Below are 27,741 nucleotides of genomic sequence, written 5' to 3' on the forward strand. Positions count from 1 at the left end.
TTTGTTTACAAATGACTCCTTGAGCCAGAAAACAATGTTCTACTTACTTTGTACCTTCAGAAGCTAAAACCATACACCATGTTGTCGTAGTGAACATACAACAACTTTTTAAAGATTCATTGTATTTTTAACTATATGTATGTGTGTGGAGGTACATGCATGTGAGTGCAAGTTCCAAGAAGGTCACAAGGAGATGTCAAATCCCCCTAGAACTTGAGTTGCAGACAGTTATGAGACACCTAACATGGATCCTCTACAAAAGCAGTAAACTCTTAACTACCAAGTCATCTCTTTCCAGCCCCTACAACAAATGCTTTTAAGATAAATTGCCATAAGCCAACTGATGCTATATAGCTTAGTGTTAGAGTGTTTCTCTATCACACACAAGGCTCTGTGTTTAATCACGAGCACCAAAAAGAGAAAATATGATGGGGGAGGACACACTTTATAAGACCCACTGGAAGAAGAAGAAGGTCAGTCAGAGGAATACAGGGATGGAGGTGGACAACGGATAAGGGGGATGAATCAGAACAAAGTAAAATAGCATGCTATGGATGAAAATACTATGAAACCTATCATGCTGTATAGTAATGTAAATTTTTAATTAAAAATTACAGGTCACAAAAGATACACTTTCATTTAGGAATATTCATTCTATTCATTGAATGCTTACCAGGTAAAAAATTTAAAGACATAACACAATGAGTTATGTGCTTTTATGGTCACAAATGTTTAAGGACCGATTTCCTAGAGGACGGTTCTGGATAGGAGAGTCATGAGTTGCACCTCCCTCACACACTGAAACTCTTCAAATAGATTGGTACCTGCAATGAAAGCTTTGTGTGTACATACGTCAACACAAAGACCACCAGGCACCAGCACCAAGGCTAGGAATCTCTACAAGGAAGAGGCGGAAGGAAAGAAGAAAGAACTAATCAGCAATGCCAAGCAACCTTTAGCAGAATGCACCTCACAACCAGTAACTATATATATATATATTTTTTTTAAGTCAATAACATTTTCCTTTGGGGAAAAGGCATAGTAGATAAGGGTAATCTCTTCTCAGATTTCAAATAACACATTTAGCTTTAAGAAATAAAACTTTTGGCTGGGCAGTGGTGGTGCATGCCTTTAATTCCAGCACTCACTCGGGAGGCAGAGGCAGATGGATTGCTGTGAGTTTGAGACCAGCCTGGTCTACAAAAACTAGTTCTAGGACAGCCTCCAAAGACACAGAGAATCCCTGTCTCAAAAAAAAAAAATTAAAAATTAAAAAAATTAAACTTTTTTTCTTCAAACAAGGCAGAGAAATAACAATAGTGAAAAGCAAAAGAATGGGGAACAAAAAAGGCAAACCATACATTTCATACTCTAAAGAGGCCTGAGAATGGTTTCTTTGTGTTCACAGCATCAATATCCAAGTGGTTCTTACATGAGAAACCAAAACAGAATCACTCTCCATCCAGTTCACAGAGGTTTAAAAGTAAACTAATCATTACAGCTGTTGTAAGTGGAGTACTAAGTGAGTAAAATGTATCTGTAGGAATAGGAGCACTTCTGTCATGACTTTTGGTAAGGACATCTGGATGCCTTTACAGTTCAGGAAGCAGCCCACCAGCTCCACAGAAGGACCAGCTCAAGACCAGGGGAAGGGCTAGGTCCAATAAAGATCTGAGCAGGTTGTCCAAAGGTGCAAATACAAAGGAAGATGATCCCCCATTCTCACACCTCCATGCCCTGACTGTCCAGCTTTGTTCAGAAAGAACCGTTCTGGGTTGACCACCCCAGAATATAAGGTCATAAGGTCACCCAGAATTCTGATCCTCTCTGGCAGGCCTCTGTAACAGAGTTGTTGGGAAAGAAGTAGTGCATGCCTGTTGGCCCCTACTGGAATTAATGGCATCTCCAGGACACACCACACCAAGTCTGCATTCAATAAATATCAGCTTAATTAAATCACACTGAACTCTCCCTGTGCCTTAGTTTCTCCAATTAGAAATTGATAGAAACAATTTTTATGTCAATCATCCCCCCCTCAGGAGTCACAGGCTCTAGTTACCCAGTGCAGATGCAAAAAACATAAAACTCAAAAAGCCACAAAAGGAGTGCCTTAGCCAGCTACTGGACATCCCATTACTACAAATGAAGTTACATGACAAGCAGAACTACAGTAGGGCTCAAAGGCTTCTGCTAAGGTTTCTGAGGAACTAAGCACCATGTACAAAGATTCTATGAAAGTTTCTAACTGAAGGGAACTCCATCTACTTTCTTGTGCTTGGAGTCTCCCACTCTTACTAGCAGTCTCTCACGCAAAGTAAGCCTCAAGACTCACCGGCTCCCCAGAGTGAACTTGGGTAGAATTATTAGCATCTTGTAGGGAGGTGATAGCTTTCTCCCCAGGAAAGAAATTTTCATAATATTCCTAGAAGGGAACCTTCCCAGGAAGCAAATCTTCATCAACCAAATGAAAGGCCCTGAAGATTAAGGATATTCATAGTTGATGGAGAGATGAGTAAGAAAGAGGAAAGTGCACTGGGGTTTCCTAAGTGAACCCAGAAGGAGCTGAAAGGGTCTGGTTCGATGACCTGTGGGCTGATGATCTTTGGGAAGTCTAAATCTTTCCTGCCAAACTGTAGGAAAATTCCAAAATAAGAGGCAACAGAGTACAGAATAACGAGCACAAACCTGGGAATTCACAGGAAAACAAATCTAAATTCTACTCTGGGTAGACAGCCTCTCCATTCACATCCCTAGTAAAACCTGCTTTGCAAGGCTGCTGCAAACATTAAAGCTGACAGCACCCATAAGAAGGCATGATGCAGCAACACAGACACTAAACAAATAATCATCCACTCCTTTTTTCTTTTGGCGAGATGACACAAATTCCCCCAACCCGGGATCTTTTTTAGTCTTGGAAATATAAAGCTGAATTTATCTGTAGGCTCCAATTTGCATAGAAGCCAAACAAACCACCTAAACAACACCCTAGGAATTAGTGACTCCATATAGAGAACTGTTCTCCAAATAGCCAATTGCCCAGAACTGAAACAAACGTTTTAGAAAGCTAGTGAACTTTATCCCTTGCAGAAATAATAAGCAAGGAAAATACATTTTTACTATCCAACTGAAACCAGGAATGAAGCTTCCAGAACACAGAAAAAGAAGGGGGTAGTGTCCCCCAAAGGGAATGCTTTCAGGTTTGAGCCCCTGCTAGCACAGGAAAGACACTGGGATAGAGAGGCATTCTCACACTCTTTCATGCTCTCTGGAGTGTTTGCTCTACTAGAGAACACACAGCAACTTCCTGGGGGCTTCAGGGTCCTCCACGCAGCACTTGGGTACACTCCATGCTTCTTAGAGTGCAACCTGCTCCTGACTCTGTGAGCTATCCAGAAGCCTGAGGGTCACTACAGTGTATTTCTGTGAGAGGCCACCCCAAATTAGCAACAAAACAATCACTGAACACAAGTAACTCACCTCTGCTGTGCTCCTAAAAAAAAAAGGCAGTTTTGGTTATTAAAACAGATAAAGTTTTTACTGCCTATCAACTTTGTTTTACAAAAATCAATCCAGTACGTTTCCAATAGGGAATCAGTAGTCTTAGATAATATGCCTGCTCAATGAAGAGGAATATCCAAATTGTACACACAACAGACAAAACGGCAGGTCTTATTTTCCCCATAATCAACTATCACATAACAAATTGTGCCCAAGTGTGACACAACACAAAGACCAGTTGTATTTTCAATCTTTATCCCCTGTCTTTTTCAGGTTGGATGATTTCTACTTCTGAATCAAGTATGCACACTTCCTTACCATCTCTGTGGTATTCTTAAGAATTCATAAACCTTTTGGTTTCAGATACTTTATTTTTCATTTCTATAGTTTCTATTTAGTTCTTTCTTTAATTCTTATTTCTATCCTATCTTGTCATTCATATAATATGTATTGTCCATTCACTATTACAACTGTTCCTTTAAAAATCCTTGATGCATCTTTGTGATTTGCAGTCAGCTTCTTTTGAGCAATAGTTCTTATAACAATGGAATACATTTTCCTGTAGGGCAGGTGATTTTGTTTTGGCTCCTAGACACTGTATAAACTATTCTGTGGGAATTCTTAATTATATTATAGTCTTGTAAAGAGGGTTGTTTGTTTGTTTTAGTGAATGCTTATTTTAGTTGACTTAAACATAAACTTTGCAGACTGACAACTCAGATTTCAATAATTACTTTGTCCCCAGCTTACTTGATTGGAGCCTGCCAGGTTTGTATATGATTCAAACATAAGCAAAGACTTAGAGAACTGAGGCCGAGAGCCTGGGCTTACTTTTTCAGGGATTCCCTCCTCACTTCCAATAATATTTGCTCCCAAACTGTTCTTTGCTTTGTTTTTTTTTCCTTTTTTATTACATTTATTGAAAGGGAGAAATGGAAGAGGAAGAGTGGAAAGAGAAAGACAGTGACTGGGGAAAGAAAGACAGAGAAGAAAATTAATGAATATATGTCATGGCACCTGTATAGAGGCCAGAGGACAACTTCTACCATGTAGATCCTGAGGATTGAACTCAGGCCATCAGGCTTGGTGGCAAATGCCTTTACCCACTGAGATATTTTGCTAGCCTATTCTTTTTTTTTTTTTCTTCAAGCTAGAAAACAAGTAGATTTCCTGTAAGTCACATTTTGTCTCATTCCCTTCTTCTAGTATGAATTTCACTCCAGAATGCATGAAGTTGTGCCAATTTGAATGTCTTTAAAAGACTGACTTCATTTAGTTTATAAATGTTAAGGCCGATAGCAGCATCTTGCACTATTAACAGAAGAAAAACCTACACAAGTTTTTTTCTCACTTCACTTTTTCTCACAGTGCTGAGATCCAAAATTAAGAAAAGGCTCTGTCTGGACCAGTCACATAAAGAACCAAGACTACACATTCCAAGACGACCTTTTGCAAGTGTTTCTGGCACCATGGTGCTTCTTCACTAGCTCGGCTGTCTGTGTCTCAGTTTCTGGGCTCTCCACGTGGTTTCACCAGTCACAGCAAGGCGGTCTTGCAGAATCAGCACTTCTTACATAACTAGTTTCTAAAAGCTGGGCAAATAATGGACTATGCCACAACAATACAGGCTCATTCCTATCGTATATTACTGTTCAAAGCAGTCCTGTAGGCTGGGGAGTTTCAACAGGATGGAGAAATAGATGCCTTGATAGGAGTATGGTAAAATTGACACTCAGAAATATACATACAGTAATAAGAACTTTTATAGATGTCTTAGAAAATATAACCTATAATAGACTTAATATTTAAATAAGCAAAACAAACACTGCCCCAAGTAAATCCTAGTAAGACAAAGAACCTCAGTTCCAGCTGGGCATGATGATACACATCTTTAATCTCAGTGTTCAGGAGGCAGAGGCAAGCAGATCTCCGTGGGCTCAAAGCCAGCATATTTTAAATAGTAAGTTTCAGAGCAACTGGGGCTACAAAGAGAGAGCCTATCTGAGGGATAGAGGGAGGTGGGTGTTAAGTCAGCATGAAGCATGTGACCTAATCATCATGTGGATCCTTTATCAATATCAATCTTATGTTTTCAGTATTATCAGCTCTACAATGTTAAGTACAAAAGAGAGAAGAAAAGAAGTTCTAAAGGGGGCCTCTCATATTTCTAGAAATTAAATGCATATCTATTCAGAATACTAGTTTTAAAGAATTAGGACAGGACACATTTTTTTGTTGTTGTTGTTTTTGTTTTTTCAAGACAGGGTTTTTCTGTATGCTTTGGAGCATGTCCTGGAACTCACTCTGTTGACCAGGTTGGCCTCGAACTCAGAGAGATCTGCCTGCCTCTGCCTCCTGAGTGCTGGGATTAAAGATGTATGCCACCAAGCCCAGCAAAGTTTTCTAACAGTTATAGCAACATTTTTGTTTTATTCTGTTTGAGACAGTGTCTTGCTATGTAGCCTAGGCTGGTCTTGATATGATTCAATTTTTTGGTCCTCCCTGGGGCAAGGACAACAGTTATGTGTCACCATGCCTAGCTCGGTTTTTCTAAAATGCCTATTACTAGAAAAATTTCCAAACTTGTTAAAATCATTCTCTTCTGTTGTTCTCACTATGCAGCTCTGTTGTTAAAATCATTCTCTTCTGTTGTTCTCACTATGCAGCTCTGGCTGCCTGGAACTTGCTATGTAGAATAAGCCAGGCTGAACTTCATAGAGATGCACCTGCCTCCAAGTCTGGCTGTTATTGTTTTTATTTTATGGACTTCTCCCTACATCATAATAGAGTGCTTAAAAAAACAGACTTCAGACAGACACTGTTAATTTACAAGAAAGGAGAATTCCCCAAATACATTCAGGACAAAGAAAATGGAAAAACTATAAAAATATAGATCATGAAGCAAAAACTGTGACATACAGAATCAGCCAGATAGCTCAGCAAATAGAAAGCACTTGTTGCAGAGCCTCTCAACCTAAGCTTGATTTCTGGAAGGGATGGTGAGAGGAGAGAACCAACTTCACGTGCATGCACTGTAAAGCATGCACCTACACTGCTTCACACTCATCTATCACACTCACACACACACACACACACATACACCACTAAAATAAAGAAGCAGAACCACTAAAATAAAAAGCAAAAAATTTCGAGTAAGACACATTGTGCTTGTTTGTAGAAAAACAGATGTAACATACTGTTTTATGTTACATATTAGCCCATAGTTATTTTTCAATCAATTATCTAAGAACTCACATAAGATTTCACTCACCTGCAGAGGGAAGGTATTCAATTTCTAAACAGCATATCCTAAACACAGTTATATGTGGCACACTAAGAAATAATCTTACTTTGTCTTGGTTTTCTTTATTCTTGTAACACAGATTTCCAATCAGACGAATGAGATGAGATTTAAACCCTTCAGCCATGTGTTCAATGTCACCTTCTGCTTTTAGAGAATCAGAGGGACTGAAGATGTTTGAGGTATCTTTTCCAAGTACATGAATCACCCGTAAAACATCTAGAGCAAACAAGTAGAGTTCATTTTCCTTAAGAAAATAACACAACATCTAAGTTCTCCATAAACAAACACAATGGATTAAGATAAAGCACCTAACACCCCCTCAATAATAATCGAGTGTAGGGGTCAGCTTAGCAGTTGAGCGCCTGCCTAGAATCTTGGTTCATCCTCAGCACTACAGAAATCCAACAGCAATAACAATTACTAGATAGCTTCTTTGCTTTTGCATTCATTTTTTTTAAGTCCCAGTTTGAAGGAGACTGATCATAACAATTAGTCTCACTCAGAATTTCTATTTATCCACAAAAGAAGGTTAACTAAAATTTTGCAACTTTTTTCTTATAAAATGATTTTTTTCTTTTTCTTTTCTTTCTTTCTTTGTTTTTTTTTTTTCAAAGACAGGGTTTCTCTGTGTAGCTTTGGAGCCTGCCCTGGAACTCCCTTAGTAGATCAAGCTGGCCTCAAACTCACAGAGATTTATCTGCCTCTGCCTCCCAAGTGGTGGGAATAAAGGTGTGTGCAACCACCGCCCGGCATAAAATAAATTCCAATTTATTTACACAAAATCTAATGTGATAGCTAGTCAGGCAAGTTTAAATCACAAGAGGTTTTAGCAATAACTTACAGTTTTCTCAATGGTCAATAATCAGCCTCAGGCATGTACTGACATTAGCTACAATAACAGCAAATAATACTGTTATATTCTGTGAATACCCCCAAGAGTCTATGAAAATAGACACTCTTCCAGGAGTTACACATTTAAATCTCTGAACAAACCTGTTAAATGCAGACATCACTGTCACAATTTTACATGAAGCAATCAGACTCAGAGAAGTAGTATCTTGGCAGAGATAGGATGGCAACCCACATTGGTCTTAGCTTCATAATGATTCCTAGTTTGGTTATTTATTCTGATTATCATTAAAAGTACTGCATTCAGCCGGGTGGTGGTGGCGCACGCCTTTAATCCCAGCACTCGGGAGGCAGAGGCAGGCAGATCTCTGTGAGTTCGAGGCTGGACTGGAACGACAGCCTCCAAAACAATACAGAGAAACCCTGTCTCGTAAAACAAACAAAAAATAAAAATAAAAACAAAACAACAAAAAAAAAGTACTGCATTCAAAATAGAACTCTGTGATAGAATTCTAAATGCTTTCTACAGACCACTGCTGGTTCAACTACAATTGTAGATACAAAGACATCTTTCTTCTATATTGACATCTAGAAAAAGTATCTGATTTTTTGTTTTTTAAGGAAAACACTGAACAGTGGCAAGCAAAGCCTAGGACTGAGTATCTACATGAATGGAGGCCCCATTGAACGTCATTTGCAGTTTTTGAATAAAGATAGTAAAGCTTCAAATACTGGCTTCTTAATTATTAATTGTTAATCCTGTTACAAGATTAAATCCCTAACGTGAGTGAAACACTATTCTATGTTCTTGGAAGTATAATTGGGGAAAATATATTACCAGACTTTATAAATAAAATTTATGGTATAATAAAACTTATGAAAATCACTTTTTTCATTTGCAAATACCCATCATGTTTCATCAAAAACACTCCCATGAAATGACACTGTAGGTATTTGCAAAGGGGCCTGATTAATCATCATACTACTAAGTAGGGCCCAACCTCTACAGAAGGGAAGGAACAACAATGTGGCCTCAGCTTATGCCACCTGAGCTGTCAGCATTATACCACAAATCCAGTCAAGAAAAAATTTAGAAGAATTTCAAGTGAAAACACCAAAAATAAGGGCTTGTGTTTGAATTATAGTACAGAGCATGTCAAAGATTTCTTAACTAAAATTACTGTGTCTGCTATTTCACGCACCAATCACTTGTTCCATCAGTCCAGGAAAAACTTGCAGGTAGCCCAAAAGCTCAGTGTTGGATGTCATTTCACACAAGACGTCCAGAAGTCGAATAGTAGCCAGTGCTTCCTAAAAAATAAGGAAACCTCCTTACTAGGAATCAGAATTTTAACTTTGATTGCTATAGATAATGATGAGAAAATGAAATGCTGTAATAAATGCTATTTGACACATCTGCAGAGAGAAAACAGAAGTGTTAAAATATTCTTGAATGATCACTAACAGCTGCATCAAGAGGGCAAGATTATGTGTCATTCGTTATGTGTCTTCTTGGAGCAAAGAGTAGAAAGGCTCTTATTAAAGCAAAAATACCTCCTAAGAGTGGGATAAATGTTCAAAATTACAAGGTACACATAACACTTATGCAAATACTTTCTTTTTAAAGCATTCTCAATATGAAAGTTCCACTTTAAAGATGCAAACATTCCACAAAACACACTAACTTCTTGTCCACAAAAATCCTGTAATATTCTGTGGTCTGAGAAAACACTAGCTTCAAGAACTTACATTATTTCTGGGTAAATCTGAGCCTGTATGCAATGTATTGGTAGAGTGGAAGAGATAGTATTTGAAAATGCTATCTCATATCTACTAAATAGTTTATATGAAACAGAAGGCACAACCAGGAAATCACCATGTGCCAACTCTAAGGTACCCCAATAGTCCAATATATTTTTCAAAGGTGCAATTATTACAGATTTTAAACCACACTTTTTCAAGTATACATTATTTGACAAAACATAGGAGCACATATAAATTTAGGTCATTAAGATAAAATTCTGCTGGGTGGTGGTGGCGCACGCCTTTAATCACAGCACTCGGGAGGCAGAGGCAGGCGGATCTCTGTGAGTTCGAGGCCAGGCTGGACTGACAGCCTCCAAAATAATACAGAGAAACCCTGTCTCATAAAACCAAAAAAAAAAAAAAAAAAAAGAAGTCAGTATCAGGGCAAATCCATGAGCTCAGCAGTGCCTCTGCACTCTCTTCTATAGTGGTGACAGCCCAGACTGTCTCCTCTAGATAACAAGTTTAATGGAGAAAGAGCAGGCTGATTCTTCATAGTGCATGATGCTGCTTTTATTTTGTTTTGTTTTTTTTTGTTTTAATTTGTTTTCAGTAGATATAAAATTTATTATAACACTTTACAAATAATGCTATGCTGAACATTCTTGTACAAATCTGCAGTTTCCAACAAGTAAATGTGGGTTTATAAATTCTTAAAAATCCAATTTCTAGATCAAGAGTATGTAAATTAAAAATAGTTTAGTAGTTAACCAATCTACTAGAAGACTGTTACATATTTTGCAATCTTTTTAAAGATGAATTTCATTTTTAATTATATGCATGTGTTGGTGTGTGGGTTTATGCACATGAGAGTGGCCTGGGTTCCCAGGAAAGCCAGAAAAGGTCTCTTTCTCACTGGTCTGAAGCTTACTGATTAGTGTAACCTTTAGGGACTATGAGCCCCAGAGCTTTGCCTATTTCTGCCTCCTCAATGTGGGAATTACAAGAGCACACCAGCACACATGGCTGTTTAACATGTGTTCTGGGAATCAAACTCAGGTCCCAAGCTTGTGTGTAAGCACTTCACTGCCTGAGCTATTGCCACAGCCCCATCTCACTCTTAGTTCTAAGACAGTAAATGTTTAATCTTCAATCGTGTGTGTGTGTGTGTGTGTGTGTGTGTGTGTGTGTGTGTGTGTGTGTGTGTCTGGGTGTGTGTGTGTGTGTGTCTGGGTGTGTGTGTATAGGTGACCACAGAGGCCAGAAGCATTGAGTTAGAGGCTGGTGTGGGCTACCCAGTGTGTGTTTTGGAACCAATAAGTCCTCTGAAAAGCAGTACAGGCTGTAACCACTGAGCAATCTTTCCTATCCTTAAGAGAATAATTTTTTAAGTGATATGCCAAAGTAATGTAAGCTCTATTATTTGTTTTGTTTTTTGTCAAGACAGGGTTTCTCTGTGTAGCCCTGGCTATTCTAGAACCCACTCTATAGATCACACTAGCCTGGAACTCATAGAGACCTGCCAGCTTCTGCCTCCTGAGTACTGGAATTAAAGGTGTGTGCTGTCACCACCATCCAGCTAAAGCTGGTTTTAGTAATAAGAGAAATTTAATGAGTAATATGGGAAATATGTTAGGTGGAATTAAAATGACTTCCTTTTAGTCAGTGATAAAGAGTCTAGGGGGAAAAAAACTATGTCTAAATAGTGAAACCTTATTCAACTTTTGAAAAACATACAGTAGGGCCAGTAAGAGGACTAGGCAGTATAGGTGCTTGTGCCCAAACCTCAAACCCTGAAATCAACGTGTTGAAAAGAGAGAACCTGCAGGGGTTTTTTTGTTTTGTATTGTTTTGTTTTGAACTCTTTGGGTGCTCACCACCCAGCTCTCTTATGAACGCCCAGCCTCAGCTTGGCTTGTTTCTACCCAGCTTTTCTAACTTAAATTATCCTGTTTCTCTTTTACTATGTTTTGCCTCTGGGCTTTTTACTTTCTTTCCTTCCTTCTTACTCCATGCCTGGTCCCTAGCAGCCTCCTCTCCTTCTTTTCTTGCTCCTCACTCTTCTCCTTGAGCCTAAATTTCTCCTATTTATTCTCTCTGCCTAAAAGCCTTGCCTATTTCTCTCTTCTGCCTAGTTATTGGCTGCTCAACTCTTTATTAGACTAATCAGGTATTTTAGACAGGCAAGGCAACACAGCTTTCCAGACAGAGTTAAACAAATGCAACATAAAAGAATGCAACACATATTTACATCACTACACAAATATTCCACACCATAAATGAATGTAACACATCTTGAACTAATATTTCACAACAAGAACCAATCCCCCCAAGTTGTCCTGTGACCTCCACACTTATGCGTATATACACCATTAACTCAAAATACCAAATAAATTAATTAATAGGCAAATGGTTAGTCTGGCATAGGTGGTACATGCCTTTAATCCCAGGATTCAGGAGGCAGAGGCAGGCACATACATCTCTGTGAGTTTGCAGCCAGTCTGGTCTACAGGATGAGTTCCAAGAAAACAAAAAAGTAAATGATTACAAATTTTTTTAAAGCCTAAATGTCTTTAAAAAAAAGTGGGGGTGGGGCTGGGAAAAGCAGAAACTTCTTAACTTTGTTTCAGTGATACCAGCTAAAGAACTGTTTACAAGTCAGGTGGTGGTGGTACATGCCTTTAATTCCAGTGCTTGAGAGACAGAGGCAGGAGGATCTCCGTGAATTTCGAGGCCAGCCTGGCCTACAGAGCAAGTGCCAGGAGAGGCTCCAAAGCTACAAAGAGAAACCATGTCTCAGAAAAAAGAAAAAGAAAAAAAAACCTTTACAGAAAGGTGAAATATGAGCAAAGTGCAAAAATATGATTATCGGTTTTTGCAAAAGCACCATTCTGACTCATTCCATAAACTCATATTAATTGCTACTGCAAAAAGTTGCTTAATTGGGGTTTGCAAGAACTAAATGAATAAAAAGCCCTCCAACTAATGGTAATTCTCAAAGTACACAGAAAATACAAACCTTTCAAAGGAAAGGTGATGCTCAGGACAAGTAACTGAGATTCAGTAAAGTCAACCTTCAACTATATCAAAATGGACTACACAGTGTAAGTGGGTCAAAAGATGAGCATGATGAATTAACATGCCACTCCTTCTGTAAAGAGGCAAATAAAGAAAGCCTCAGTGTTTTAAACCACACAGGCCAAAGAACTTCTACAACATAGCTACTTTCCGGCACAGTCTTCTGAAAACTTTATTAATTTTATTAAATATCTTATTCTTGTAGGGAATGATGGCTGGCTCGCTGGTCGGTGGCTTGAGGAGATGATGGCAGAGTCATGATGTGCATCACTCACTAACATACATGATGACTCTGACAACCAAGCAACAGCCAGCCCATAACATCTAGTTATGAACAGCAGACTCTCAGAAGTCGGAATCAACCAGTTCCAGAATTCAACTTGAGAATATGTTATATTGGAATACAGGCTCAAGTGTCTTCTTCAAGCATAAAGTAGTTTTTTAATCCCCATTTCTATCTCAAAGTATAATATATGCAAATTTGCATATTTCCTCCTCCCTTACAGAAACTACTATTTGAGGGGAAAACATAGTAAACTTTTCTACATAAAATATGAGATGCTGAGGAGATGACTGAGTAGGTGAGAGCACAAGCACTGCAAGCTTGAGGCCCTGAGTCTGAATCCCCAGAAAATAAACTGCATGTGCCTGTAACCCCAGTACAGGGGAGGAGAACGGGTGGATCCAGAGAGATCTGTGGCAGGCCAGCCTAGCCAAAAGGACAGGCTACCACTTCAATAAGAGACCCTGTTTAAGACAGTAAGGAGGAGGGTAATAAAGGAAGACATCTAACATCTTGCTCTGGCTTCATGCACATCCATGGACATATACACCTGCACAGCCCCAAGCATGCAGCACACACACACAGAGAGAGGGAGAGGGAGAGGGAGAGGGAGAGGGAGAGGGAGAGGGAGAGGGAGAGGGACAGGGACAGGGAGAGGGAGAGGGAGAGAGACAGAGAGAGAGACAGAGAGAGAGAGACAGAGAGAGAGACAGAGAGAGAGAGAGAGAGAGAGAGAGAGAGAGAGAGAGAGAGAGAGAGAGAGAGAGAGAGAGAGAGAGAGAGAGAGAGAGAGAGAGAGAGAGCGCCCAGGTATATCTCACTATAATACTAAAACTTGTACATAAGTCTTGTGAACAATTTAAAGTCAGCTGTGATTTAACAAATATTGAAGTTTTTTACTGTTTCCTAGAAAAATTACAATTTTATATTAGATTATGTTTATTATATTGTAATATAATTGTATATTATACATATATGTATATGGTTATATATTTATATGTGATTATTATTACATAAAGACAACTAATTTTTTTGTCTTTTTTTGTTTGTTTGTTTGTTTGTTTTGTTTTTTTTGAGACAGGGTTTCTCTGTGGCTTTGGAAGCTGTCCTGGAACTAGTTCTTGTAGACCAGGCTGGCCTCCAACTCACCGAGATCCACCTGCCTCTGCCTCGAGTGATGGGATTAAAGGTGTGTACCACCAACACCCGGCTAAAGACAACTTAGGGGTGTGTGTGTGTGTGTGTTACTTTTCTCATGTCTAGGCAAAAGTTACTTAAGGATGGATTTTTTTTTACTCACACTGTGTGAGTTTGCTCCATCATGGCCAGGAAACTGTGCTGACAAAAGCAGCTGCAGCCTCAGTCAGGAAGCAGAGAGAGAGAGAGAGAGATAAAGGCTGGTGCTCATGTGTCAACCTTTGTGTTCAGTCTGGGACCCCAGCTTATGGACTTATGCCATTGCTATTTAAGGCACACCTCACTGCTCCCCCTGCTGGGAACAAAAGCAACTATCTCCAGAAAGGTAAATCAATGCTGAGAATTGGTCCTTTATTTCACAGGGAGAGAACTGCTGTCTGCATGAAGGAAACAAAGGACAGCAGCCAAGAGGCCTGGAATTCAAGCACAAAGAAGACAGTGCATTCACATGGCCAAACCATCACAAACATGACTTCAATTATACTGGAAGTCAAGAAATTCCCATGATCACTCACTGTCCAGGGCACACTATGATCTAGTTTCTGTTTCTCTGTACACCAGTTCCTGCTGTTTGGTTGTCCACTCTGGAGTCCAAGCTCTCCCACCTGGTCTCAAGCTAACGCCAACAGCACTCTAGCATCAATCGCTCCTTTAGTGATCAGTGTTGTCAGGACATAAATGATCTACTCTCCTTTTTTAAAAAAATATTTAAAATCTACTTCGTTGAGATATGGTTTGTATGTAATATAGACCTTTAAGAGTATAAAACAGTTTGTCAAAGTACACAGTTATGAATAACATTTCAAACAGTTCTCTTGTGTCCCTATGTAATCACTCTCACCCTTGACTTCAGCCCCAGCTAACATGACCTGTCCTCTGTCATCATCCATGAGTCTTACCTACTACTAAATTTCACAGAAATGGCATCCTAGTCTAGCTTAGTCCACATGCTCACATGCTAGTTTGGGATCATCTTTGATGCTGTTCCAGATGTGCCTTTCTTTTGCTACTCAGAAGTTTCCAAGAGAAAACAATTCTCAGAGAGAAGGGCAAAGAAACAGGTACAAGCAGAGGTTTTCCAGTGAAAAGGTAAGGACAGAATTACTGCCAACTAGCTTCTGTAGCCTTTAGTAGAAAGGGAGTTAGCAAAAGAGAATGTGAGATGGTTAACCAGGTTAACCCTGAGTAGGGGAAATATAACTTTTTAAACAGCTCAGAAACCTTTATTAAAAGGTTGTTGTTTTAAGATTTTATTTTATTTTAAAAGATCTATTTTTGTTTCACATGTATGAGTATTTTCACCTACCTATGTGTATTACTGGTGCCCTCGGAGGCCAAAAGAGAACATTAAATCTCCTAGGCCTGGAGTTAAAGATGGTTGTGAACTGCCAGGTGGGTGTTGGGAACCCAACTTAGGTCCTTTGGAAGAGCAGCAAGAGGGTATGGACATGTACAGAGTTAAACTACAGTATTGTCTACAATGAGTAGAGTAGAAACAATCTACATGTCCAATTAGAGGGGTGACTCCATCTATTCATTCATTCAGAGTATGTGTTAAACGCCTACTATATTTATAGCTCTATGATGATAGCCACAAATCTGATCAACAATGGAACTGACAAGTAAATGGTACAAAATCTATCTATGTGGCTTTAACATATATCTGTGGATCTATGCTTAAATAAAAGTATCAACCAGAATTACTTTTCAAGCTACTAACTTTTAATAGAAAATAAGGGCATGGTTTCCCTTATCTGTATTTCTAAGTTGTCTAATAAAATCGCTTCCCAGTCAGAGAGTATACCCTTTCAAGAGGGGTTAGAAAAGTAGGTCATCAATGAAGAGCTCTCCCAGAGGACCCACGTTCAGTTCCCATCATTCATATAAGGCAGCCTACAAATTGCCTGTAATTCTAGCTCCAGAGGATCTGACACCTTCTTTTGGCCTCCACAGGTACCCACACATATGTGACATACATTCACATAAAACACACACACACGGAGACAAATCTTTAAAACCTTTTGAGAAAGAAACCCCATAGAGGATTTGACTGAACTAGAAAACCTGTCTGTTCTTCCCTTCCAGGCTTATGAGATCTGTCTCCTTACCTTATCCTCGGTGTGAGGTTCTGAGATCAACTGTAACACATTCCTACACTGATCCACAAATGAGTTTGCAATCAACTCAGCATGACGCAAAAATATAGAGATGTCATCCTTTGTCAGCTGCTCGTCACCCACTAGCTTGGTTATCATAATGTCTAACAGTGTAACCCTGTAAAACAAAAGAGTTCTGCATGAGTACATGACACTTATGATGCATGATACCAAGAATGACTTTCAGAGGACATTTTAAGACTTACTTTCATTAAAAATTTTTAACTTTATTTTAATATCTAGCTAGGAAAAACTTTTATTAATAAAACTTATTATCAATTGCCTGTTTTATGAAGAAATGTTTAGTTTCTTCTATGTGACTTACCAGCAGCATGAACTGTCCAATACACTTTTTCAATCCATTACTTTTAACATTGAAATAATTCAACATTTCAGAAAGGTTGCCAATTTAAGTTTTATGAACACATTCACAATATAATAGTAGCAGAGCTACTATTATAAGCTAACACTTATACATTACACACATTATCTCATTTAATCCTTATAAACCTCCTTGGGACAAGTAATACTAGTTTTACATTAAAAATATGTCGATCTAGCCAGGCAGTGGTGGCGCACGCCCTTAATCCCAGCACTCGGGAGGCAGAGGCAGGCGGATCTCTGTGAGTTCGAGGCCGGGCTGGACTGACAGCCTCCAAAACAATACAGAGAAACCCTGTCTCGTAAAAACCAAAAAAAAAAAAAAAAAAAAAGATATGTCGATCTAAAAATAATAGCAAACAGCTGTAATCCAGCAGGTACCCACTCTCCCATATACAAATATCATATATCCACATACATGTGTGCACACATGTATGAATGTGTACACACACTGATGATGATGATGATAATAATAATAATAATAATGAAAACGGATATGAATGAGTTGTGGCCAGCATAATCCAGCATCTTGATTTCCTCTAATATAAAGCAATTAACTATATACTAAATACAAACTATGCACAATTATGCACTGTACATAACTGTTACATGCTGTATTTTTTGGCAACTGGAGGGAACTAGTTTTATGTGTTTGTTCAGATGCTAACTCCATTATAATCTTACAGGATGACTGGCATACAACATTCACTGTGAGCCATGTGTGGCACATGACTGTGCCTCCTTGAAAACAAATACATGGTCTAACAACTGCTATTTATTACTTTATTCACTCAAGCACAAGGATGGAAAGCCACCAGACCCAGCTCAAGGGTGAGCTGAATCATCACACATCAGATTCAAAGACTTGCTTCTTTCCCTCTATCCTACAAACCATCTTGAGGTCCCTAAGCACATTCTTATTTCTGAGCCATGATTTTGTCGAAGTCACTAGCTGACATGACCATTCTATTTCTAATTCACTTGTGACCAAATAAGTATACTCTTTCCCAAAATTATGATTTGTGTGTATGTGTGTGTGTGTGTGTGTGTGTGTGTGTGTGTGTGTGTGTGTGTGTGTGTGTTTTAGCAATGAACATGCAAAAGACCTAGGGAAGTTTTCTATAACAAAAAAAAACCTATTGAGTTATATTTAATGTAACATAGGCTACAGTTGCTAAAGTCACATATATGCAACCTGAAAAGGTTTTGATAAGGACCAAGAATAAAAATATGAGGGGAAAAGAGTGTTTTATGAGTATTCTAGAGCAAGCAGTAAAAAGCACTGTTCTTCCAGAGGTCCTGAGTTCAATTCCCAGACAACTATATAGTGGCTCTTTTACAACCATCTGTAATGGAATCCGATTCCCTCTTCTGGTGTGCTTGAAGATAAGACAGGTCACTCATATACATAAAATAAATATTTACAAAAAAAATAAAATATCTAATTCAAATTCAAAGACTGACATCTCCAGCAAATTTTCAATTTACATTTGAACTTCTCCAAAAGTGTGACTTGTTGAATACTATATGCTACAAAGGCCAAAAATTGTATTAACCCAGAACAGCATGCTAACAAAGTAGAGGCAATGGCCACTGCTGACAACCTTAAGTTATGCAAAGCAGAATCTTCAGGCTAGAAGAACAGCTGTCTCTGTAACCTTGGTAAGCATTACACTACAGAGTCTCAGATCCCTAACCTGGAAAACACAACAATGCCCAAGTCACGGTGACTGATCTGAGGGCAGTGGTGGTGCTACAGTTTGAGTATGAATAACCCCACCCAAGTCACATAGCAAACTGGGGAGACAGTTTAATGCCTGTAAGAGCACTTGCTATGAAAGCAAGAGGAGCTGAGCTTTAATTCATAACTGTAACATTTAGTCTTCCTGACTGCCACCTGGGTCCTGTTGCCGCTTTCAGCCCCCAAATAACACACAAGACACTGTATTAATTATGAAGCTGTTGACCATTTGCTTGGATTCTTATCAGCTAGCTCTGACTTGATTATTAACCCATAATTACTAATATATTTTATAAGGACTTATACTTTTGAGGATGCACTCCTGAGCAACCATTGCTCCCAAGAGATCACATGGTAACAACTCTCTTCACTACATTTCCCAGAATCCTCTTAAAGACTCCTAGTGCCACCTATCTTGCTTCCCTATTGGCTAACAGTGCTTTATTGACACATACACAGAAGGACATCCCCACCACCTAACACCTATGTAAAACCCACCCATGGCCTTGTAGTCTCAATGTTGGGGGACAGGAGACAAGCAGATCTTGGGGGCTTGCTGGTCAACCAGGCTAATCAAAAATTGTGAACTTCATGTTTAGTGAAAGACCCTACCGATGTATGGATGGGTGGGTGCTTGGGTGGGCGGGCAGATGGATGGGTGGGTGGAAAGTAATAAAGGAAAACACTCAACATCACTCTCTAGCCTCCATGTGCTCACACATCCCACCACACAGTTGTGGTCCCTAGATGCTAATGCTACTTTAGGAGAAGGGAGAATTTTAGGAGGTGGGCCTAGCTAGAGGGAGTGGGTCAGTGAACTCATGCCTTTGAAGGTTACACATGGTTCCCCATCCCTTCCTGTAAGGATTTAGCCATGATAGTGGCCTGCCCCTGTCACCTGGCAGAATATACCCAGGCCAGTCTGGTTCTATGGTCAGCCCAGGGCTCTATAGCTGCTGCATAGTTTGCACACAGGTGCAAAGGACCCCTTTAAAAGAAAGACCCCCGCCCACTTTTGTTATCTTTCTCTCTCTCTTTTCTGCTGTTCCTCTGGGGCTGACAGGACTTTTCCTGTCTCCCTCTTCTTTTCTGTCCTCTTTCTGTCTCTGTGTGTCTTTACCGCTTTTCTCTTTCCTTCCCCCTCCCTCTTGTTTCTAATAAAACTTCTCACTTAAGCTCTATGTCCCCAGCCTTGCCTGCCATGGAATCTGCCAAGGTTCTGCAGACGCTTTGTCAAAACACTTCCTTCAGCCCATCAAGAAATGAACCACTTTGCTCCCCCACATGCTTCCAATTGTGGTGCAGTACTTCACGGTGGCCCACAGGCTCAAACCTCTAAAACTGTGAGCCAGAACAAATCTTTCCTCCATCAAGCATTTGTCTTTGTATTTTTGGTGTTTGTCTAGCCATTGCTTTCAAGGGATACATAGAAGAGGAAAAGTCACAGCCTCCAAAGGAGGAGGGAGCTATGGTTGCAGTGCAGTACTAATGGTAGAAGCCATAAGCAGAAACAATTCAGAGTTGAGCACAGTGGCACACACTTTGCAATCTTAGTCTCTAATGCCAGCTTTTGGAAGGCCACTGCAGCCTGAGACCAGCTTAAGCAACATAGTAACATAGGGGTATTCCCCTCACATTTACTGACTACTAATTATGCAAACACTGAGACGTTAATCTATCATCTATTTAGGTAGTTATCATAATGATTCCATCAAGTGACTATTACTATCCTTTTGCATAGATGAAACAGGGCTCTAAAAAGGCTAAATGAGTGAGCCACCAGAACAGCAGCTGCTATTTGTTCCTGTGCCACAGACACACAGACAGACAGACAGACAGACAGACAGCACACACACACACACACACACACACACACACACACACACACACACAAGAACCTGGGCACTGTACACACTGCCTCTAAGGAGCAGCCTTTTCAATCTGCTAACAATTACAGTGGTTCAGCAGGAATGGGAACCAGAAAGGGCATAATAATATTGGTTCTCATTATTCATATCAAACAAGCTGATTATATGGGTATTCACAAAATAATCTGTCCCCAGTAGAATGCCAGCCCCTAGGTAAAGGAGTCAAAACCCTAACATTACAACAATGAGCACATGAAGAGAGCACTTTCACACATGCACAAAATAATGCAGTTGTTGACCATCCACAGTAGGCAGGGCGTATGCTCACTGTTGACCATCATGCCCCAGGAGCCACCAGCAGATACTTAGTACAGTACTTGTTTTATTAACTGATTCACAAACATACTTTAAACTATGGACAGTAAATAAGGTATCATAATACAGGAGGTTGGTGTGATACTTCAAAGGATTCTTCTATGTTCCTCCAATACTCTCAAGTGTGGCTCCTCATCTGATTTAGAATTTGGGAACATTCTGAGTAGCATATTGTCTCCTTGGTTCTCACAAGAGTTCTCCAATCACCAGAGAAAATTTTACTTGTCACATAAACCTGCTAAGAAAAACTCTTGTTTTAGTCTCACTAATCTGCCAAAGAAAACTTCTGAACAAAGAATACACTCTGTCTCCCTCAGAAGGAGCAAAGGACACCAAGCCTCTTTACCCAGAAAACCCTCACTGCCCCACATCCCTAGCATGGACCTTTCCATATCAGCATGAACACCACCAGCAACATAAACAGCAGCCCTTCATTCAATGGCTGGAGTCAGACACGAAGGGCTCACTCTCCCAAGTTGCCCTGAGACTCCAGGGCTTGGATTTCACAGCTCTGTGGGTACAGAGGGATTTGAACTAACAATTCCCTCTCTGGATTCACAGCATCACCATCAGAGCAGCTCACAGTTGGATTACCCTCTAATACCTAGGTGGAGTATGACTAAGCCCTGTAATTGTTCTTCCTCTCTAATAAAGGTACACTATTTTATGTGAATTATCTACCAGAAAACTATAAACCAAGAAATATATATTCAAAATAATCTAACTAGTTATATAACAAATAAGTACATCCTAAATATACAATTATAATGTATACTTGAGTAAACTGCCATAAAGTTTTGTTCATAAAAGTTTTTATTTCTTTAGCATACTTTTACTAAATTTGGCATCAAACTGAATTCAATGACCCTATAAGAATCACTGCCCGTTGTGGCTAGGCTGTGATGTTAAGAAAACGATGTCAAACCAGCACCGCACAGACAAATGTACTTGGAGGCCTTTACCAAAGAGAAATTGCGCAGCTTTTAGCCCAGGCTATAGGACACTATATAGAATGCTAAAGAGTCAAACCCACACTGGTTTGGGGTTACCTTTCCTGGTTGCTGAGTTTGGAATACATGGCTTCCACCAACTCTGGGCTTTTCAGAAAGTGGTCTGTAATAATCAAGAACCTGTAAGGAAAAGGGAAATTACAAACAGTAAAACACCTTACCTACTTTATATACATGTTACACAAAACAAAAGCCTTTCATTTTATTGAATTTTCTTGCTATCATCTTTGTAAAATATTATCTTATACATATGATCATTTTGCCTGTATGTACATATGTATGCAGTATATATGTGTACATGTATACCTAACCACAGAAGCCAGAAGAAAAGAGGGTAATATATTCTCTGAAACTGGAGCTACAGATTGTGGTGAGTCACCACATGGGTGTTGGGGATCGAATCCAGGTCCTCTGTAAGAGCAACAAGTACTCTTAACCCAGCTCCCCCCACTCACCGAGTCATCTAAAGCCCTAACTTTACTGTGATCTTCTCTGTCTTAGGAGATACATAAATGGTTTTCTTAAGTAGTTACAAGGTAGGAGGATGATCTTTGAAATATTTTTTTCTCCATTTCCATGTGAAATTTTATGAAAATAATTCAATTGGTTCAAATAGAAAAACAAGTCTACTTCAGCTTTTACCCAAGCTTTTCACTATGAATGGGCACATGAAATTTAGCTACAAAAAAATTCAGATCTAGACAGGAAACATAACATGCAGCTTTAGTCGGAAGTTTAGTGCTGTAAGATGCAGGAGAAAAATGGACATGTCATATTGTTATTTAAAGATATGCCAACAATGCAGTGATGAATCCTGGCTTGATTTTCCACTCTTTAAGAGTACTCAAGTTACCAAGAAAACATCCCCGTTGTCAAGCTCTGTTCTCATCTGGACTAGAGAGATGACTCTGGAAGCCTGAGGCAAAGATTACAAGCATATTTCTTTAAAGTGCCACTGTGACATCTAAAAAGACTGAATAGCATTATTAGTTCTCAATTGTATCTAACAGAAGGTAGCAGTGAGACTAAGAACTAAAAAACGTGTTTATAAATACTGACTATAATGTAGCTAAATACATTAAACACAACTTATTTACTCTCTCATAAATAAAATGTCGTTGAGTGTGATAATCAAATGACACACACCAATGACCACCGCACTGCCCTCTATCTAAACATAAAATCAAGCACTGGAGATGTAGCTCAGTGGCTACTACCTGCACAAAGCCCTGTGCCCCCACACCACTACCTGTGAAAAAAATCTAAACAAGTATTCTATTTCTTCTACAGAGCTTTATAATTGCTAGTCACTACTCAGATTTAAATATTTCTAACAACAATGAATAATAATAAAAAAGTCAATGGTATTATATTAGTTTAGGCATTTTAACAAATGGAGTAAGAGAAATCAATGCATTCCAAGGTAGGTTCACAAATAAAACTGGAATCCTAAAGCCCATTCATACATAATTTGGCTATTGGAAATGAAAACTTTTTTCATGAGAACATTTGTTAAAAACACAATATTCAATCAAACATGATAATATGTTCCTATGATTCTAGAACATAGGAAGCTTCTGTAGAGAGACTGCCAAATTCAAGGCCAGCCCAGACAACACAGCCCATGACACCCCTTACTCCTCCCCCAAAAAAAACCCACCATGGTAAGTACTGGACAAGCAACTAAAAAACAAGTTTTACTTCCCCAAATACTTGCCAAACAGCAGAAAAAGAGCCACAAATACCAGACAACCCAACTATTTTATTCCTGGGCATATAGCCAGCAAACTTCATACCCTGCCACAGAGATATCTGCACTTCCATGTTTATTGCTGCTCTATTCACTATAGCGAAGAATTGGACTCAACCTAACTGTCCACTGATGGATGGATAATGAATATTAAACATACACATACACTCACATAAATACTATTCAACTCTAAAGAAAAAATGTAATTAAAAATTGCAGGAAAATGGATGTACTATTGTAAGAGGAGAGTTTAAGACTGAGATTTCCTGCTTTGCTGAGAAGTCTTCCAGATGCACTGTGGCCTACGGGCTGAAGATGGATGCCCCAAACGTTACAGAGGAACTTTGGATGACTGTCCAGGTAGCAAGATGTCTCTGTCAATCCTAGTGTTTATATATTATCCTTCTGTGGTCTTTGGTGGAATTGAAGGCAGATAGTTATAATCATAGTTTTCTTTAGTTATGATAAAAGATAAGTTACATATAAGAGTTTAGACTCACAAAGATAGGATAGATGATATTTTCTTTAAATCTTATTAAATGCTAATGAACTAAATATTGTAATTATAGTTCTTACTTGATAACTGTTCTGTTATATATAATTTGACTATGTTAAAGTTAAAACCTTTCTTTTTATTTAGACAGAAAAGAGATGATGGGAGATGTCATTCTGTAAACCTGCCTCTTATTGGTTGTTGAATAAAACACTGTTGGCCAATAGGGAAGCAAGATGGGTGGGACTAGGACTCAAGGAGGATTCTGGGAAAGAGAGGCAGAGTGAGACATGATGTAGCCATCAGAGGAATAAGAGGTCCGGACCCTTTCTCTGGTAAGAGAAATACTTAAATTAACAATTATGGGTTAAATACTTACATCAGAGATAGAGTAAGAAACCAAGCAAACGGCCAACAGCTTCATAATTAATATAGTGTCTTGTGTGCTATTTGGGGACTGCCACTGTGACAGGCTAGGCGGCTGGCAAGGAAGACTACACTATATTACTCAAGATCACGCAATCTCAGGAAGGGGAAAAAACACACAATCTGTCTCAGATGCAGAATCTAAACAAAACACGTGTGTAAACAAGTGTATGTGTGGCTACAGTATAACACACAGAAAAGACAACAAGAAAGAGTAACTATTAGGAGTGAATGTAGGTGATGGACATGAATTATGGCAAGATATCTTTAAAAAGCTATGTGTTTTTCTAGTTCTAATTCCGTTGTGGATATTTTGGGTTTGGTGGGGAGGGTTAAGTGAATAAAAATATATCCAAAGGTCAATGTGTAAAATCCAATGTAAAATTCCACAGCTTGAGAATGGCTACTCTAAATGTAAAGAAGTTCACTGAGATATATATGGGGTTTTTTTTTGGGGGGGGGTTCAACACAGGGTTTCTCTGGTTGTCCTGGAACTCACTTTGTAGACAAGGTTGGCTCGAATTCACAGAGATCCACCTGCTTCTGCCTCCCAAGTGCTAAGATTAAATGTGATAGTTTTTTTTTTTCATTTAAACTAGAAACGAGCTTGTTTTACATGCCAATCCCAGTTCCTTCTTCTCCCTTCCTCCCCTGGTCCCCACCAACCCCTTATCCCATCCCCTTTCTGTTCCCCAGGAAGGGTGAGGTCTTCCATGGGGGATATCCAAAGTCTGTCATATCATTTGGAGTAGGGCCTAGGCCCTCCCCCGTGTGTCTAGGCTGAGAGAATATCCCTCTATGTGGAATGGGCTCCCAAAGTCCATTGTGTACTTGGAATAAATACTGATCCACTACCAGAGGTCCCATAGATTGCCGTGGCCTCCTCACTGACACCCATGTTCAGGGGGTCTAGATCAGTCCTATGCTGGTGTCCCAGCTATCAGTCTGGGGTCCATGAGCTCCCCCTTGTTCAGGTCAGCTGTTTTTGTTTCACCAGCCTGGTCTTGATCCCTTTGCTCATCACTCCTCCCTCTCTGCAACTGGATTCCAGGAGTTCGGTTCAGTAGTTTTTATAATAAAGTTTATGAAAAATTTTAGGCATAGAAAGACATTATCCAACTACTCAAACCAAATGCAATGTCAGACTTTCTCACCTACACTTTCATGCTACTCCAGTATACCCAAACAGAAAGGTCTGAAGTTATTTTTATAGTCTTACATCTTTCCCTTTCTAAGAATAAAGAAAAAATGAGATGATAATAAATCCTCATGTAGTTGGTGCTCTTTCTCAGCCATCTGCATGTCCAACCCAGGAAAAGAGGGTCTTCTATTTTCAGGAATCAGTTCAGATTTAATAGTAAACAATTTTTGGAGGCCTCTGCACAGTTCACAGCCATGCAGCATGTGAGCGGCAGACATTAGCAGCTAAGGACCACCTCCCCCGTCCTGTCTTAACCCCACCTGGTAACCGCTGAAAGCTTCTGAAGTACTCTCAAGTAGATCTTCTCTACCTTCCCATTATGAGCTTGGTTCTTTATTCCAAGCTGCTAAGATACAGACCCCAGCTACCTATCAAGTACCTACCAAATAAAACAGAACTCTGTTATGAGCTGGCTTGAAGTAAGTTAACTTCTGAGGACTCATCCTCAATGATTGCAAATGCTATGTGTGCATACTGAGGGGCATTTTTCCAATTAAACATGCAAGTTTTTCATTTGACAGCAGCTGTTTATTTAAATATGGTAATTCATATACAAATGATAACCAGAAAAGTAAATAATTTTAAACTTAGACAAAACTTCAACATAATATTTCATGTAGGAGGTGCAAACTGAAAGGTTTATATTTCACCAAAGGCTAACTATCAGAAGGTCACCTGGGTCCTGCCCACACTGTACATTATGAGGAATAAATCCACAAGGATACTTAATATTAATAAGAAAAGACTACTAAATTGTGAAAAACAACAATAAAATGTAAACAAATTTTTGATTAGTTTTACAATGAAAACCAGATCAATTTGTTGGGAAACAATGTAATAATTATAAATATAAACATTACAAGATGACATAACAGCTATAAACATAGATACTACATGATTATGTAACAACTATAAATATAGACACTACACATATATACTTAACACATATAGCAACTTCAAAGAACTGGCTTGATGGTACAGCTGTCACCTCAGCACCTGAGAGGCTGAGGCACAAGAATTATTAGTTCAAGGGATACAAGACGCTGCTTCAAAAGAAAGAAACTGGATTTCTAAAAGACTCTAGCAAACCTAACAAAGCACACTCATCTTAAGTGCACACAGACATTCTCCATGATCATGGTACAGTGGGCCATAGCAACCTCAAGAATTTTAAAAATAATCAAGTCATACAGAGGGTATCTACCCCCAGTGAAATAAAATTAAAAATTAATAACAAGATGAAACTTAGGAAATAAACAAATAGATGGAAACCAACCTCCTAAAAAACTAGTGGATATAAGAAATTATAAGACAAAATATAACTTGAAATGAATGAAACTGGAACACAATACAGCAAGACTGACAGACTACTAAAACAGTTCTTACAAGGAAATTGATGGATGTAAATGCTTAGACCCCATGTCAACAATCTAACTGCCTTTCCATCTTAAGAAGTATAAAAAAGCCAAAACCCAAACCAAGCAGCAAAAATGCTACAACAAAGGTTACAACAGAAAGCGAACACAGACTAGAAGTCAAACAGAAGGGTCAGTGAGGTGGCTCAGCACATAAAGGCTCTTCCTGAGCAAGCCTGCCAACCTGAGTTCAATCCCTGGAACCTACATAAAGGCAGAAAGAGAAACTCAATCCACAACATCGTCCTCTGACCTCCACAAATGTGCCATGCAGTTTCCCGTCCCCTCACCCCCCACCCAATAATACATTCTTGTAAAAAAAGAACTATAGATTCATAAAAATTTCTACCTGTTTTTAAAACTAAAATGATGGTCCTAACATTAACATATAAATGCAAGAGACCTAAAGTAGCCTCTTCTCCCTAACTCACACATAAATCTTGATAAAGAACATAAGAGCCTCACATTTTCAGCCTGATGTACAGAGCTAGTTTCAGGAAGTCAGGGCTACACAGAGAAACTCTGTCTTGAAAAACAAAAATAATTTTTTAATTAAATAAGAGCATCAATAAATGGATGGACGGACGGATGGACAGACAAGAAGTTGAAGGGATCCCAAAAAGAACAAGCTCCAAGAAATCAATGCTAAATAACATTAACTCCTTAAAAAAAAAAAAGTAAAACAAATCTTAAAAGCAAGAAGAGAGAAATCAAACATTCTGTTTACATAGGTGATGTGAATAGTAGCAGTGTCTCATTTACACAATGCCCACAGGCTGGAACCAACTTCTGATCTTTTAATGAACCATTTGCTAGGATCACAGTGGTCTCCAAACAGGCTGAGACATTTGTACTATGTTCATTCACACATCAAAACTGGTCTCCCCCTTCCTTACCACCTTAAGAAATCTCCTACACTTCATGGTCAAGTTCAGGCTTAACCTTTCTCACAACCTCAAAAACAACTATT

The 27,741-nt window shown here is 39.1% G+C and overlaps 1 protein-coding gene across 1 annotated transcript in view; it reads right to left on the reverse strand.

Moving 5' to 3' along the window:
• Atxn10 (ataxin 10) overlaps positions 1-27,741 on the reverse strand; it is a 131,417-nt gene that overhangs the window by 67,582 nt on the left and 36,094 nt on the right. Inside the window, exons 6-9 of the mRNA XM_040754032.1 lie at positions 21,526-21,606; positions 16,064-16,229; positions 8,854-8,962; positions 6,849-7,018 (exon numbers count right to left, since the gene is read on the reverse strand). Of these exons, the coding sequence (XP_040609966.1) occupies positions 6,849-7,018; positions 8,854-8,962; positions 16,064-16,229; positions 21,526-21,606 (526 nt within the window). The remainder of the gene's footprint in view (positions 1-6,848; positions 7,019-8,853; positions 8,963-16,063; positions 16,230-21,525; positions 21,607-27,741) is intronic.

Source organism: Mesocricetus auratus, unplaced genomic scaffold, assembly GCF_017639785.1.
Source record: "Mesocricetus auratus isolate SY011 unplaced genomic scaffold, BCM_Maur_2.0 Super-Scaffold_100010, whole genome shotgun sequence".
Taxonomy (NCBI): Eukaryota; Metazoa; Chordata; class Mammalia; order Rodentia; family Cricetidae; genus Mesocricetus; species Mesocricetus auratus.